This window comes from Tupaia chinensis, unplaced genomic scaffold (genome assembly GCF_000334495.1).
Source record: "Tupaia chinensis unplaced genomic scaffold, TupChi_1.0 Scaffold000187_1, whole genome shotgun sequence".
Taxonomy (NCBI): Eukaryota; Metazoa; Chordata; class Mammalia; order Scandentia; family Tupaiidae; genus Tupaia; species Tupaia belangeri.
Window position 1 is genome coordinate 4,720,392 of NW_006159662.1, and position 17,813 is coordinate 4,738,204.

General features: G+C 45.3%; 1 protein-coding gene across 1 annotated transcript in view; it reads left to right on the plus strand.

Moving 5' to 3' along the window:
• The window catches only part of ERN1 (endoplasmic reticulum to nucleus signaling 1), a 91,171-nt gene that overhangs the window by 49,004 nt on the left and 24,354 nt on the right, over nt 1–17,813 (plus strand). Inside the window, 6 exon segments of the mRNA XM_006146833.3 lie at nt 1,186–1,219; nt 2,448–2,520; nt 8,300–8,372; nt 11,285–11,407; nt 15,940–16,041; nt 16,937–17,198. Coding sequence (XP_006146895.2) covers nt 1,186–1,219; nt 2,448–2,520; nt 8,300–8,372; nt 11,285–11,407; nt 15,940–16,041; nt 16,937–17,198 — 667 coding nt within the window.

Here is a 17,813-nt window from a genome sequence, read left to right on the forward strand (position 1 = left end):
GGGAAAGAGAAATTCTGCCTTTTTTAACTGCTGCAGATATGAAGTCAATTTTTTTTTTAATTGTTTGTGGGCAAGTGTACTTACCAGAGAGACAGAGGGGGAGAGAGAGAGTACTTTCCAGTGGGGTGGTCACTCCGTAATCCGCTTTCCTCCATTTCTCTGTCCCGTTGGGATTTGGGGCACACATACACATGCTCAGTGTGTTTTCCAAGTTGCCAGAGCCAGGCTGTGTGGAATCTGGCTCCCTTGGCCATGGGGCTGGCCCAGAAAATTGACTTTGAGAAGGAATAAAAGTTCCCAATTTAAAAGATAATGCCTGCTTTTGGAGAATTTTGAGAAGATAGGAACAAAGATATTTCCAACATAAGTAGCTTACAATTTTCCGTTCAGTTTTTTCTATGCCCATGGAAGGTTTTCTCCATGTTCCGTTAATACCCTGTGTACCATGTTCTCTTTTCTCCTGAACATAAGAGCATGGCGATTCGCACATGTTCTAAAACTTCATTAGCCCTTCTGGAAGCTTTACTTTCCTGCTAAGTGGACAGTACATAATTAACCATATCACTGAGTGGTTAGGTCACTTGGAATGCTACTTTGAGCATCTTCATACAAAATGCTTTCTCTATGTAAACTAGAGTTTATAGAAATTAATTAATTGCTCAAAGAGAATCAAAGAAAATGGACACTTAAAGGCTCTAGGACTGCTTTACGCTGCTCCAAAGGAGAATACCCATTTACTATCCAGTCACAATCAATTGTTAAGCCTTTCCTTCCTTTTTTTTTTCTTTTGGTTTTATTTTGTCTAACGAGACTGTCTAGTACTACTGCAGGTATCTGGGAAGGTAATTATTTAGGTTTATAAGACTTGGATGTGTCCTGTAGTGACACTCTCACCCCTTGTCCACTGTGGATTGTGACTGGTTCTTCCTTCTGTGTTTGTCCCCCAAGTTACAGCCAAGTTTCTTGATAGCATTCTGGTCTCAGTTCCCTGTCCTATCCCGGTGACAATCATACGCGCTTACATTTATGTCTCCACCCGTGTGTTTCCTGGAGTGCCTTCATGTACATCATCTCACGTAGGTACACCTTTGCTGTCAGTCTAGTAAGCCACAGTCCTCGGACGTCTCTGGGAATCTCGACATCGTAAAGCCTGTCTGATGATGCCTTTGTTGTTCTTTTGCACAGACCCAGTCCTGCAGATCCCAACACATGTGGAAGAGTAAGTGTTCTGATTTGCTCAGTGCTTCCCTTTAATTCACTGTCTTATTCATTCAGTCACTGTGTATGAGGCTAGTTGCTGGGAATATTTGTGTGTGGGGGTGCATGCACATGCACGTGTGTGTGTAAGTTTAAAAGAATGTGTGAAGGTGTAGAGAGTCTTATAGGTGCTGTGTGGGAAGCTTAACTTGGATGGGGAGGAGGGCAGTGGTTTTACAAAGACTAACTTGAGATGAACTTGAATTTTGAACTTAAACTTCCAAAATCTTCAGGAGGACAGGATTTTTCCCTCTTTGCTGTGTCATATCCAGAGTAGAAAGGTGACAGTGACCTGCTACTAGAGGGTATGTGTTAGAGTTAAAGTTGGATATCTTACTTAGAGACTCAAATGATGAAAGGTCCTAAATAGAGAAAAGATTCAGCAAGGGCTTTCTGAGTGACTCTAGTCGTAATTCAGTTTTTAGCAGATTAGCAGTACCAAAGACCACCTTGTGTCTGCTTCATGGGAAGCCACTGACAGAGACTTAGATCTGTCTCCTTGGAAAATTCTCTTTGATTTCAGTCTTTCCAAGACTACTTTTATTGCTGCCATTGTAAAATGAGTGTCTGGGGCTGGCAGGTGATGTGGTGGTTAGAGGTGCTGGGCTCCCACATGGCAGACTATAGTTTGAGTCCTGTACCTGACAGCTTGTTTTCTCACTTTCTCTCTCACTCTCTCACTCTCTTACTCTGTCCCTTGCTGGTCCAATTAAAAAGGAAAAAAAAAAAAGTTAAATAAAATAACTCTTAAAAAAATAATAATAAGTGTCTTTGAAAACTAAAGGCCGATTTGTTCTACCTGTATATATACCTTGCCATGCTATAAGTACCAGTTGTTGAAGTCCTGGGCACATTGATGTGGACATTGAAAAGTAGACTTGCTGGATCTTTTTCAATCACTGTACCTTTCATCCAAAGTACTTTGACCAAGTAATGATTTACTTCTATGGCTTTGTGCAATTTTTCCTTTGTAGGTTGCTTTTTTTTCTATTCAAGTGTAGTATACTATACCATAGGGATATTTTATTCATCTGTGGTGAATGAGAGAGCAGTGGCTGGGATCGTCTTAGACAAACAGACACAATCACACACTCTAGCCCCCCGCCCTCAGTTATGGTGTTGCTGGCTTTGATATTTTGCTCTGTGTCCTGGACTGTAGATTTCATTGATACTTATTATTGAATTTCCAGGCCTGCCTTCCTCCCAGATCCCAATGATGGCAGCTTGTACACACTTGGAGGCAAGAACAATGAAGGCCTGACAGTGAGTATATTTTGCTTCTTTGTACTTTCGGGAGTTCTAGACCGAGGAGCCTGAATCAGTCTGGCATGGGACCTGGACATCAGTGTCTTTTTAGAGATATTTACAAGTTATTTTTTGTTGTTTTGTTTTTTGGGCTTTTGCCATGGTGTGCCTGTGCTCACTGGAGAGGGGTAGTAAGAGGGAAACTGAGAAATCACCCCCCAGGCAGAGATGGCCATACTGCAGTTCCTACTCCTCCATCCTTCTTTTGGGATCTTGGGCACACATGCACATGCTCCCAGAGTGATTGTTCAAGCTACCTGGTCTGAGACTCGAACCATGGTTGGCCATGTGGGAGTTCAGCATCTTTTTTTTTTTTTTAAATATAATTATTTATTTTATTTATTCATTCATTTATTTTAATTTGACCAGAGAGAGCCAGAGAGAGCGAAAGATTGAGAAAGCAAGCTGCCAGATCTGGGACTCGAACCGTAGCCAGCCATGTAGGAGTGTTCAGCACCTTAACCACCACGCCACCTGCTGTTCCCAGAGTTCAGCATCTTAACCACCATGCCACCTGCTGGTCTAATGAGCTTTGTAATCATGTGCTAGAACTGAGAAACGCTGACATAGACTAGTAGATTCTCATGGTCCAGTCACCATACTGGAAAGATATAACATTCCCTTTATACCCAGGTTTGCTCTTTGGTAACCCTCAGCTCCGGAGGGCAGATGTAGATTGCAGCACTCCCCTCACCCCTAATCAAATGACTTCTTAGGGAAGGCATGTGATAGTCTACCCTCATCTCCACTAGAGAATCTAGACCAGTGGTTTTCCACCTTAGCTACACATTGGAATAACCTGGTAAACCAAAACAATACTAAGGCTAGGTCCCAGTCCCAGAAGGTATGGATTTAATTCATCTCAGTCATAAGGATTTTTGACAAGTTCATTAGATAAAAAAATTGAGACACACATATGGTCTCTTGACTTTATGACAAAGGTGACCCAGCAGTACAGTAGGGAACAATGGCCTTTTCAATAAAATGGTTATTTCAATTGAGATATCCTTATAAGGAAAAAATCTTGACTCTGTACCCCTAATACCCACACACAGGAAAATCAGTTCCTGAAAAATTGCATATCTAAATGTGAATTGGGAAATAATAAAACTTAAAAAAAAAAAAAGTAGTGGAGCATCTTTATGACCTTATATTAGATAAAGATTTCTTAAATAGGACTTTTTTTTTTTTAGGTTTTTGTCATAGGGCATGTGTGCTTGCCAGAGAGAGAGAGACAGAGAGAGGGAAAGTGTGAATTGCCTACCACACCCCAGGGGTGGCATGCTGAAATCCCTTCTTCATTCTCCTCTCAGGATTTTAGGCATGCACACACATGCCCGGCATGATTTTTAAGCCACCAGGTCTGAGACTCGAACTGTAATCAGCCATGTAGGAGCTCAAGGCCTTAACCACCATGTGGTGGCCCCTCTTAAATAGGATATTAAAAATATAGAGATCGTGGCCAGCAGGTGGTATGGTGGTTAAGGGTGCTGGACTCCCACATGGCCGACCACAGTTTGAGACCAGGACCTGGAGGCTTGCATTCTCACTTTCCCTCTCTCACTTTCCCTCTCCCTGTCTCATTCACTCTGTCCATCTCTGGTCAAGTTTAAGTAAATAAATAAATAAAATTAATTCTTAAAGAATTGTTTATTTTATTTTATTTGTTATCATCATTATTATTTTTTTCTTTTTTTGGAGAGGTTTTTTTTTTGCTATAGGGCGCGTGCGTTTGCCAGACAGACAGAGAGAGACAGAGAGACAGAAAGAAAGAAATCACCCCCCAGAAGGGATGGCCACGCTGCAGTCCCTTCTCCTCCATTCTCCTCTTGGGATCTTGGGCACGCACGCACATGCGCCCGGCATGAGTTTTAAGCCACCGGGTCCGGGACTCGAACCGCAGTCGACTACGTGGGAGTCCAGCGACATAGCCATTATGCTAACTGCTGGTCCCCTATCATCATTATTTTTAATCTGACCTGAGAGAGACAGAGAGAGAAAGGGAAAGTAAGAAAGCAAGCCTCTAGGTCCAGAACTTGAACCGTGGTTGACCATGTGGGAGTTCAGCACCTTAACCACTGCCGGCCCCAATAAAATAATTCTTAAAAAAAAAAAAGGGAAAATATTGGGACCAGCAGTTGGTGTAATGGCTGTGTCGCAGGACTCCAATGTAGTTGACTGCAGTTCAAGTCCGGACCCGGTGGCTTAAACTCACACCAGGTGTCTGTGTGTGTGTGTGTGTGTGTGTGTGTGTGTGTGCATGCCCAAGATCCTGAGAGGAGAATTGAGGAGAAGGGATTGCAGCGTGGCCATCCTCCCTGGGGAGTGTCTTCTCACTTTCAGTCTCTTTCTCTGTCTTTCTGGCGAGCACACATGCCCTATAGCAAAAAAGTCTCAAAATAAATAAATAAATAAATAACAAAAATATTTTTAAAATATTTTTTAAAACTATAAGGACCAGCAGATGGTGTAATGGTTACATCACTGGACTCCCACATGGATGACCGCATTTCGAATCATGGATCCGGAAACTTGAAACTCACTCTAGGCACGTGTGCATGCATGCCCAACATCCCAAGAGGAGAATGGAGGGCAGAAGTAGATTGCAACATTTCCCTCACCTCTAATCAGATGACTTCTTAGAGAAGGGATATGATATTCTACCCCCATCTCCATTAGAGAATTTATACCAGTGGTTTCTCACCTTAGCTACACATTATAATAACCTGAGGAACTAAAAAATATACTAAGTCTAGGTTCTAGTCCCAGAAGGTGTGGATTTAATTAATCTTAGTCATAGGATTTTTAAAATTATTTTATTTAGCTTTATTTACTTTAATTTGACCAGAGAGGGACACAGAGAGAGAGAGAGAAAGCTGCCAGGTTCAGGACTTGAACCGCAGTCAGCCATGTAGGAGTTCAGCGCCCTTAACCACCAGACCACCGGCTGACTGCCTGAGTCATAAAGATTTTTGAAAAGCTCCCCAGATAAAAGATAAATGTATATAGATATATATTTTTATGTGTGTGTGTGTATTTTTTTATATACTAACCATAAATTTAGGAAACAAGATTATACATTGGATAGATTAGATTAGATTAAAATTTAGAACTTTTCTTCATTAAGAGAGGAGGCTGTAAAATATTTGTATATATTTGTGTGTGTGCATGTGTGTGTGTATAACAATATATATCTCCAACAGATATATGTATTCAGAATTTATAAGGAACTCCCATGGATTACTAAAATGGAGACAGACAAGCTAGTAGAAAAGTGGCAAATGACGGTATTTAAGTAGTCAAGAAAGACAGGAAAAGGTGTTCAGCTTCATTGGTCACTGGGGCAATGCACGTTAAACTCCCAGTACCATACTACAACCCAGCATGCTACAGTATCATCCACTGGAATGACTGAAATGAGAAAAGTGGGCCATGAAGGAGCCCCCAGGGTGCTCGCTCTCTGCCAGTGGAAGTGCGCATTGGTGCCCTGGTTTTGAAGACAGTTTGACACCGTGGCCAGAGTCCTTATGACACGTCATGCCCTCTCAGGTTATGTACCCAACAGAAATGCATGTTTACGTTCACCAGAAGACACACACCAAAAGGTACAGCAGCCCTGTGTATAACGACCAAAACATGGGAGCGAGCCGAGTGGCCTCAGCAGTAGAATGGATACATGATGGGGTTATCATGCAGTGGAATGCTGCGCGGCAGTGAGGACTCGCCGTCTGCAGCTGCACGTACGATGTGGACGAATCCCACAAACATAACAATGGGCAAAAACATTACGAAGAAAAGGGCTACGCAAGGAACAATTCATTTATATAAAGCTTAAAAACAGGAAGAACCAGTCTGTGCTGTTCTGAAGTTAGGGTAATAGTTACCCTGGAGCATTATGGCTAAAAATGAGGGTTGCCAGGGTGCAAGAAGTGTTCTCTTCCTTCATCTGGATGCTGGTCACACAAGTACGTTCACTTTACAAAAATCAGCTGAGCTAGATGGTGTGAGTGCTTCTCCATTTGTATATTATGCTTAAGTAGGAAGGTTTGGCTTGTTTGTTTTTTAGTTTTCCTACAGGATACCTGTGCTCACCAGAGAGACAGAGACAGAGCAAGGTGGGAGGAGTGAGACATTGTGCCCTAGGGAGATGGCTGTGCTGCAGTCCCTTTTCCTCCATTCACCTCTTAGGATTTTGTGCACATATGCACACATGCCTGATGTGATTTTCAAGCTGCAGGGTCCTGACTCACAGTCGGCCATGTGGGATCCAGTACCTTAAACTCCATGCCGCCTGCTGGCCTGATTGAGTAGGAAGTTTTAAAAGCCTCCAAGTGAGATCTAGACCATAAGTGGATTGTTGAGTTCTCATTTGGGTATTTTTAAATTATTTTACAAATGCCTGTGACTAACACCAATGGGAGAAGAGCAAGCCTGTGGATCACTGTTTGTATGTCACCATCACCTCCATTACTGGATCCCCATTCTATAAGCACTTGGTTTGCCAGGAAGCATGTCGAGTGATGTGTGTCAGTCCCCTCGTTTGAACCTTGCCCCCTGTAGAGGTTGTTCCACGGTGAGGAGTAGAGACCGAGCCTGGAGAAGTGAAGGCGTGTGCCCGAGGCAGTTCAGTGTCGGCGTCACACTTGCCGAGGTCTGACTTCCACAGGATGCGCTAACCGCCACCTCGTCCCCCTTCCCGTTTGTGGTTTAGCAGCTCCTGAAACATCATGTCTCCCTGCTCGGGCCCTGGATCAGGAGGCCTGTGACAGTGCTCTACAGAGACAAAACGACTTTCTGGTTCTCAGAAACCTCTAGTGAAAACCCAGTCATTAAACCTCCCCGTGGCATTCTTCCTTTTCTGGGGCTTAATTTTAATGTTGGGATGATAGGAATCCAACTTCTTAATTAGTATTTAGAGTTCCATTTATTAAAGCTAGAGAGAAATCTTTTCTTTCTTGAAGAAAAAGGCGACAGTGTGGGAGAAGCCCGGAGTTTCTATAAAAGCAGGTTATCTATAAGAACAGTTTCAAGAACACAGAAGTTTCCAAAAATAACGTATACTGAAACAAGCACTAACCAAAAGCACCCGTCAGATGTCAGCTGGAGACTGGAAGAATCGGTTTATGATGAAATGCAGTTGAAACATTTGGATTCCTTTGAGTTTCTTTTTGTGACATCCACGCTAATTTCCTTTTTAAAACCAAAAGGCTCGATTTGTTTCTGTTGCTCACTAGAGAATTATTTACCGAAGAAAACATCAAAACTTGTGACTTTCGTACTGAGGTCACGTCGCTGCAATATTTCTCTGTTGTCTCCCTCCCAGCCTAAAAGGCATTGTCATCCTATTCAAGCCAGCCACCTCTGGGCCAGTTTTCCAGGACAGAACTCTATTTCCTGCCCTTAGAATTTTGAAGAATGTATAAGTCTCCATGTTTGTATAAACGTTTTCAAAAAGGGTTTGCGTCACCCTGGTGTGTGTGGGGGTGCTCTGCATCCTGGTGCCAAGTAAAGCAGTTAGTGTTTATAGACCTCAGGGACCTGGGAGCCCAGGGCTTGTCGGACATGGAAGCCGGTGGCACCCTCTTCTTGGTCTCCAGTTAGGAAAACTCCCAGTTGCCAAGGGCTTCTCTCTTTTTAGCAGAATTGGGCAACAGAAACAGATTGTCTAGTAAAATTGTAATAATTGCACAAGATTTGGCTAACTTACTTGTTTCTTTCTTTTTAATTTTTTTTCAAGAAACTTCCTTTTACCATCCCAGAGTTGGTGCAAGCGTCCCCATGCCGGAGTTCAGATGGAATCCTCTACATGGGTAAGAGTTCCTGTCTTCTACACCAAAATTTCTTCCCTTTGACCATGTATCCTGGAGTCTGAGAAAGTGGCGTGTTGAGAGAGGGGTGCAGTTGCCCCCGTCGCCAGTAAAGACCTTTCTTGTCTTGGTTGTTCTGTGGGTGCTGTCCACGCCAGGATGAGCTGACCAAGAAAGTGTCCCCCCAGCTTTAGAGAAGAATTGACAACATTAACGTGGTTACTCATTTAACAAGCTTTCAGCCGCTGTGTTGACCCAGTCCTTCGATTTCAAGATTGCAACATTCCCAGTGGCAATTGGATGAAATGTAAAGTGAATACAATAGTCTGAGCCGAGAAGGGAAGCCAGGCTCTGCCTGTTAATTATAGGGCTTTCTCAGTATTTCCTGTTATCAGAAGACTTGATAGAAACCACACTTAGCTTGCCTAGATAAGCTGCCTTTATACCGAAGGGGTCACACCTCTCAAAGTGGCAGATCGCCTGCTTTTCTTTTGCCATGTTGCTGCCAAAATGTCAATAAAAATGCATTTTGTCACACAAAGGAGAGCTGTATTTACCTTGAAACCGTAGTAAGTAGTAATGATAGCCCGTATTTTTACAGCAGCTTTCTTTCTGAGGAACTGAAAGTGTTCATTGCCTATTCATGCTTTAGGAGCTTTATGCATTTTGGGGTCTCAAGTGCAGGCCCGATTTTAGGTTTCTGCTAGTGACACGGGGGCTTGTGGCCTTTCACATCTTCGGAATGAGAAATCCCCACCCTAAGGATTTGAAGGAAGTGATTAGCATGGGGTCATTCTCTGCTGATCCATGCCCTGGGTCCTCTCTGATTGTCTTCTCACTGTCTATGTCACTGTTTCCTGTCTGGTCTTGCAACTCTTGCCAGTTACTCATCAGTTAAAGTTTACTATAGGATTCTGTATTTCCATCATTTTTGAATGGTACCCTCTTTTTTTTTTTTTTTTTTAGAGGTTTTTGCTATCGAGCACGTACGCTTGCTAGAAAGACAGAGAGAGACAGAGAAACCGGAAGTGAGAGATCACCCCCCGCCAAGGAGGATGGCCACACCACAATCCCTTCTCTTCCATTCTCCTCTTGGGATCTTGGGCACACAAGCACGTGTATCTGGCATGAGTTTAAGCCACTGGGTCTAGGACTTGAACTGCAGTCAACTACATGGGAGTCCAGTGACATAGCCATTATTCCAACTGCTGGTCTGAGTGGTGCCCTCTTAAATGAGTTCACTAAGGGTATTTAAAACCACAGAGGTTACCCAATCTATTAAAGTAATAGCTTGGTTACGCAGACTGTAATGGTCCTTGAGGTCACCAGATGGATGCCATGCCGGAAAGAAAGGGTTCCTCGTCACACGTATTTGGTGACATTTTGCCCTATCATTAGATCTTTTTCGTAGTAAGATTTTATTATGAAGAAGAGAGTTCTCCCTGGATGAGTCACACACACAACATAGGTGTGCATGCTCTTTTAGAACTAAGTGTGGCTTCAGCAAATTCTTATGTCCTGTGACCTTCCCTGCATCTCACTGATCTGCTTCTAAGAGTCCCTAGAATTGGAAATTTTTCCAGTGAGGTAGGAAGATACACATGACCTGACAGCCATGCCTTACCATACAGAGATTCGCCTCAGTGAATGTGTTGACCTAATCAGAGACACATGCTGCTGACTCGCCATTACCAGGATGCTCTGGTCTATATGCCACAGACACATGTGCTTTGGGTTTTCTAGTAGGGCTGCTTGGCTGTGCTGTCAGCTGACGGGGCTGAAGGGGATGGGCTGTAGCTGGGGAATGACATACGGACCGGGAATGGAGGCTGAGATAACTTCGGCTTCATTAGTATCTAGCTGCGGCTCTGCTGACCGTCACAGGTACAAGCTAATTATGGTTATGAACAGTAACTCTAGATCCTCACGTGTGGTCTAATTAGTAGGGCTGTTGAGAAATATGAATGATGGTTACCAGGGAGATGAACCTCTGGGTACATTTCTACATTTATGTAGCTCCTAGTCCACAGGAAAAGGACTGCCCTTTACCAGCAAGACTTTTCATATTTAAGGCCACTAATCAAAGCACGCAGCTCTAAATTGAAAGTCTGGAGAACTTTTTTAGATATAATTAAGTTACTAGGTTTGGAGGAATTTTCGTATCGTGATTAGGTTATTAAATTACCAAAAGGGTCCAGCCTCGGTGGCGCAGGCAGCAGCAGATGGAACTGCAGTCCTGGAAGCCACGTGGCTGACTGTAGGTTCAGATTCTGAGTTGACCTGGAGACATACCAGGTGCATGTACCGAAGATGCTGAGGAGCTGGAAGGATAGGGGCAGGGGGTCAGGGTGAGATGAGACCCTGTTGAAGGTCTCCCACAGCCCCTGTCGGGCATATACATATGTATACATGTACTCTCTCTCACAAATAAAATAAACTTTTTTCCTTAGAGGTTTTTGCAGTAGGGCATGTACATTCTCCAAAGAGAGAGAGACAGAGACAAGAGAGGGAAAGTAAGAAATCACCCCTTCCTGGGGAAATAGCCATTCCACAATCCCATTCTCCTCCTGGGATCTTGGGCATGCACGCACAAACGCTCAGCGTGGGTTTCAAGGCGCTGGGTCTGGGACTTGAACCACTGTTGGCCATGTGGGAGTCCAGTGACACAACCACTATGCCGTCTGCTGGCCCCAAAATGAATAAACTAAAAAAAATTATATTAAGGCCAAGTGACCCAAGAAGTCTTATTATTTCCACATTACCATTACTGTTACTATGTCACCTTCAGACACACCAGAAATGTCTTTCAGGCCTGGCCCCTCAGCACAGAGGACATCTCTGGCTGGTAGTTTGGCAGTGGTACTTCTTTCCACATAGGGCTGCTGTAGGTGACAGCTTGTCCTTGGACCTTCTAGGCAAAAAGCAGGACATCTGGTACGTCATCGACCTCCTGACTGGGGAGAAGCAGCAGACTTTGTCCTCGGCCTTTGCAGATAGTCTCTGCCCGTCCACTTCTCTTCTGTATCTCGGGCGAACAGGTAAGAAACCAAGCTTTGTCGTGTACACTCTGCCTGTTTCCAGAAAGAGACTGAAGGAGAGCCTCCTCTGTCTCTCTGCCTCCTGGCTGCATGCTCTAGAATATGGCTAGATCTGCCTTCTCCAAACCCAGGTCTGACTGTGTCATTCTCCTGATAAGATCCTTAATGGCCCCCCATTGCCCACGAGGTTCAGTTCAAAATGCGCTATGACCCACAAAGCCCTGCAAGGCCACTGCCGCCCATCTCCCCTCCTCCCTTTCTGCATTTTCCTCATTTAAACTTTTTCCAATTGGAATGACCTCCCTGCAGCCCCCAGAACAGCAGGGCTATTTTTAAAGACTGTGGCATGCCCCTCTCCACCAGGGACACCTGTTTTTGCCTGGCAAATGTCCTCTTCTTCCACAGCTCTGCTCGAATGTCCCCTTCTCTGTGAAACCCCTACCCCAGCCTCACAGCTCCTGCCCTGTCCAGGGGTGCTCAGCTCCCCTGTTCTGGGGGCACAGATAGCAGGTTATAGCCTCTTGTCACAGCCAGCTCACAGCCTGTCATTATCCCTGTTCAGGCACAAATAGCACCCTCTTCACCACACCATCTTGTTCCTTGTCTTTTCAGCCTTCTTCTCTTCCTTAACACTTGTCACTACATACCTAAACATTTTGTGTGTCTGTTTTCTGCCTCCCTCACTAGAATATCAGTTCCCTGAGGGCAAGACTCTGTTTTGCTCATCCGCTGTGCCCGCACACCAGGTGTATTGCCTGACATGTAGGAGGTACTCAGGCATTTGAATGTGTGAACAGGGAATCCTGTCACACGGACCTGCTTTATTTATGTTATATGCACAGCATCTGACGTGTACCAAGGAGGCAATAGAATTGTGAAAGAAGCCAGATGATGGCACAGTGGTAAAGCCCAATATCCCATGAGGCTGACTCACGTGGTCGAGTTCCAGGTTCCAGGTTTGTGCCCAGAGTCCTCCCTGACCCTGAGCACACCAGACACTTGTGCCCATGATCTGGGGTTGGCTGAGCCTGGGGGTAGATTGCTGAGCCAAGACCCCGTTGGGGGTGCTGTCTCTCTGTTTGTCTCTTTCCTTTTTCTCATTCATGGAAGAAGTAAATATACTTTTTCTAAAGTTAAAAGGAAAAACAAGAAAACAAAAGAAAAAAATCGTAACAAAAAGCTAGAATGAATTTATTGCAGTTAAACACTAAATTTAGGTCTAAATATTCAGGTAGCTAAGTCTTTGAAAATAGATCCTTCCTTCAGGAGCTGTGGAAGAGAGAATGCCTTTCTGAAACGCAGTGAGGCCAATTCTGGGCTCTGTCAAGGCTGACTGGGCTCTCACCCTTCCAGGGGAAAGATGTGGAGCTGCAGGACCCTTTCTCTGCAGCTGTAGTGATTTCTCAGGCTTGTTTACCTTTCCATCAAGTTAAGCCTCACAGTGATGTCAGCTCCACCCAGCTATAGAAATTGCATGCTTTTCAGGTACATTGGGATGTTCAGGGGCATGGGGACATGCTCTGATGCTAGGTAGACTGTGCGTGAATGTGTAAAGTTGTTTCAGTTTTCTACTGCTGCATAACAAGCCACCCTAACTTAATGCCTTAAACAATGACCAATGTATTGTTCGGGATTCCATGAATATGGAATTCAGGAAGGCTCAAAAAGGATGCATCACCTTTACTCCACATACAGTTGGCTGGATTTAGTCCTATGTCTGGGACCTTGGTTCACCACCATACAAGCTTTATCTATATACTAGGTTGTTAAGAAAGTCATGACTGCCTGGGCCAGCAGGTGGTGTGGTACTTGAGACACTGGATGCCCACATGGCCGACTGCGGTTCAAGTTCTGGACCCGGCAGCTTGCTTTCTAACTTTCCCTTTCTTTCTCTCTCTGTCTCTCTTGGATTGAGTTTAAAAAATAATAATAACAAATTAAGTGAATAAATAATGCTTTAAAAAAGAAAGTTGTGGGAACCAGCAGTTAGTGTAATGGCTATGTCGCTGGACTCCCACGTAGTCGACCGCGGTTCGCGTCCCAGACCCGGTGGCTTAAAACTCACGCCGGGCGCGTGTGCGTGCGTGCCCAAGATCCCAAGAGGAGAATGGAGGAGAAGGGATTGCGGTGTGACCATCCCCCCTGGGGGGTGATTTCTCGCTTTCTGTCTCTATGTCTGTCTCTGTCTGTCTGGCGAGTGCACGCGCCCTATAGCAAAAACCTCTCAAAAAAATTAAAAAAAAAAAAAAAAGAAAGAAAGAAAGAAAGTTGGGACATGTTTTTCTATGCAAAAATGTATCACGACTTTCCTGACTACCCAATAGATAACCTGGATTTATTCTTTTGTTTTTCTTTTTTCAAAGTGTTTTTGGCCAAAGGACCTGCATGCTCACCAGAGAGAGAGTGAGAGAGAGAAATCATCGCTCAATGGGGCATGGTCATGCCATAGTCCTTTCTCCATACACACACACACACATATGGGATGTGTTTCAAGACACTGGGGCCATGATTTGAACTACAGTTGGCTCACTTAAACCAGCAGGCTAAGAGGCCAGACCCGCCTGGACTTCACATGGCTGCTGGGCCCACATTTTTGGAGGGCGGGTTGTTAGGGTCTCACTGTGTCATGTTGTACTGCCTCAGCCTCCCAAGTAGCTGGGACCAGAGGTGCTCACCACCATACCTGGCTCCACCAGATGGGATCTCACTATGTTATCTACACTGGCCAAGCTTGTCATCTTCCTGCCTCAGCCTCCCCGAATAGCTGGGGTATAGGTGCATACCATCATACCTGGCTTTTTAGGGTGGACCAGGAATCAAACCTGGGCCTCCCATGTGGCCTCACCTGCTGAGCAAGAACCTCTAGTGCATACGAGGTTCCTCTTGAGTAAAAGTGGCTGTTATTGTGCCTTGTAATTCTGGGCTCAGAAGTCCCAGAATCTTATTTGCACTGCAGTCTTTTGATCTAAGTAAGCCACAAGGTCAGTCGAGAGCTCAGCGTGGAGTACCAGAGACTCCACCTCTTGATAGGAAGAATACCATGCATGTGGTGGGGTGAGAATTGGTGGTGGAGAGCAGTCGTCATCTGTGATCTTTGCAGCCATCCTCCCAGTCCTCCCTGCCTGGAGCAGCTTACCACATGCAGAACACACCCCTTCCCAAGGCTCCCAAAGGCCAATCACAGCATCCATCTCAAAGTCCAGCACCTTGGGATCGGCATCAGGTTTAGAGGTAGATGAGGCTCCTCGATGCAGTTTTATTCCCTCCTTTATTTCCCTGTGAATGAAAGAGACAAGGTCTGCCCACCTGCCTCCCCGCAGCATGCGGTAGTGAGGCAGAGACAGGACAGGTGTAGGAGACATTCCGTTCAGACGGGGAGGAGAGAGTGGCACATTGCACATACTGGACCTTAGTGACTCAAGCCCTGCCAGGCATGCGATCTCAGGGTCCCTTGCTCTGGAGGGAGGAGGTAGTTCTTATTAGGGCCCAATTTTTTCTTCTGAGATTGATTCCTTGATGTATTGTTGTTAATGGCTGCTGGTTCTGCCCCCTGAGAAGTCCCTTCTTTCCCATAAGGAATAGCTGGTTGTATAGCTTTCTTGGTCTTTTCTTTAACCATTGAAATTTGGGAATCTCGAGCCTTTTTTTAAAATTATTTTTATTTTTACAGTCTTTATTTCTTTCAGTTCATGCTGATATTACTCCCTTTAAAATGTTTTGGGCTTTTCCTGTGCCAAATTATATTCTGCTCCATTAGATGAAAACGCTATGGGGCCAGCCCTGCAGCACAGTGGCTAAGCACTGTGCATTGGGAGCCGGACCTCACATGGCCAGTTGTGGTTCGAAAACCAACCTGGCCTCACCACCTGCAAAAACATGCTGGGTGCACGTGTGTGCATGCCCAAAAGCCTAACAGGAAGGAGAAATGGAGGGAAAAGAATGCACAGTGACCTTGCCACCACCACCCCTCCCTTTTTGGTGGACACATGTGCCCTCTGGCCAGGAAAAAATGCCATGTCCCTAAATCTCTCTTTTAGATTTTAAGAATGCTATGGACAAACTCTTAGGTTCCTAGAACCCTTTTTACCTGGCAGAGAGTCTGTGAGGTGCCACCGTAAGTCTTTTAGAGGCCTCAGAGAAGGAACTTACAGCCTCACCCTTGCTTTGACCTTGGCCCTGAGGCCATATGGTACATGAGAATCTTGCAGCGGAAGAATCAGTCCAGGGTCCTCCATCTTTCATCTGTATTTTGCTTCAAAACTGAGTGGCTTCTTCTGCAACTGATTTGTCTTGTAGTTTATCATACACAGCTAAGAGAGTTAATGGGCCTTTTCTGCCCTCTGCCTGGGCATCTCCTTAGCAGCCAGGTCCACTTGTGTCTGGGCTGTCACTTCTCCCCATGGTCTTTTCACATAGGCAAGCTGGCTTTTCCATGCAATTTAGGGAGGAAGTATTTGTCATGATTCAAGAAAGTCAACAGCTCAATAGGTGTCATGACCCTCTGTGGTGATGGGCTGGTCTGTCTTCCCCAGAATACACCATTACCATGTATGACACCAAAACCCGTGAGCTCCGGTGGAATGCCACCTACTTTGACTACGCAGCCTCGCTGCCCGAGGACGACATGGACTACAGTAAGTGCTCCTGGCCCGCCTTCAGAGGGTCAGGCTTTATGTTAAACTATGTCCCTGCTGGTGCAAGGGAGCAAAAAACTGGGTTTTCTTTTGAGACACTCTTTGTCACCAGATTCTGGAATTTCCATGGGCTTGTAGTAAATACTTCCCAAGGCTGCAGTGGCTGGGGCCTGGAAAAGGAATTGGGAAACTAAAGTAATGTAATGGTAAGTTCAGCTAGAAGGGGGGAGGCCGCCCCTCACTGTGTCCCTGTGTGTCACAGAGGGATTTACTACAGGCCCATGAAGAGCAGAGTTAAACTCAGCAGATGACTTTAACAACCTCATCTCTAAACATGGCTCATCCCTAGTTATTTCTCTAGTCAGCATTCCCCCAACTCAGATGAAAATTAAAATCAGCTTTGCTGTTTTCACACTGGGGTCTGACAGTCTTGACTCTGTCTTCTCTGGCCTAGGATCTAGAACTCTCATTAGTCCCTGAGCTGCTTGTGAATCAGACACGAGTGGTGTCTTTGGCTCAGGTCTGATTTTCAGCCTGATTGATAAGTTTTAAGTGACTTTATTAAAATGCCATACTAACAGGCATCTCCTCTGGCTCCTTTGCCCTTGGTGTTTACTCTCACTTATTGACTAGAACCATAAAGAACAGAACCGAGTGAAGTGCCTTTGAAAGAATGGTCTTATCTGAAGTTCATGGGCTGGGCAGCTCTCAGTGTCTTGATAGTACAGACCTGAACCAGTTCATTGGAAGTAAGTGAGGTTGTTCAGAAGAGATCTGAGAACACTCCAGAAATCCTCGTTACCTCTGGCTGAGTAACTGCAGCTTGCCCAGAGAATAGAGGATGTGGTTGTGAACTGGGGTGACCTGACATGCTTTTTCTATTTGATCTGTGCAGAGATGTCCCACTTTGTGTCCAATGGCGATGGGCTGGTGGTGACTGTGGACAGTGAATCCGGGGACGTCCTGTGGATCCAAAACTATGCGTCCCCTGTGGTGGCCTTTTATGTCTGGCAGCGGGAGGGTCTGAAGAAGGTGATGCACATCAACGTCGCTGTGGAGACCCTGCGCTATCTGACCTTCATGTCCGGGGAGGTGGGGCGCATCACCAAGTGGAAGTACCCATTCCCCAAGGAGACAGAGGCCAAGAGCAAGCTGACGTGAGTCGGGGCAATTGGGCAGAGAGGGCAGCTGTGGCCCTGGCATTCTGTACTCTGCAGCGCAGCTCTCCCTGCAGTGGAGGCTGGGAGTGGGGCCGACATCTGCAGACCCCTGAGGAACGGCCAGAGCCAAGACTGGCTCATTCTGAAACTACAGGCTATGGAAACTGAGGGGCACACTTAGCACTTCGCAGTTCGCGAATAGTAAATAGAAGTATGGGTGGGGAATAGGAAGAAACTGTCAGTTTGACTATAGTATAATTTGGATAAATCTCAGGTGGTAGGAATATAAGAGAGTTAAAAAAAAAAAAAAAAAACTCTACTAAGTCTCGTAAATTTTTATTGGAAGTTGTGTGCATTTTAAACATTGGGGGAAAGTGTTACAGCGTATGTTTCCAGCGCTCAGCAGGCTTGCGCTCCCATCCCTGCCTGTAGGAGTGTCATTAAGTCACTCACCCTTGCCGAGCCTGAGTTTCCTACTTCACAGAAATGTACGGAAGCTCGTGTAACATCACGTGCATGACAGTGTCGTCTGGAACGCCCCTCGAGTGTGTGGTGTGAGCCTGCGCAGGCTATGGACAGTAACAGTAACCGGAAGGGTCTGAAACTGCAGCT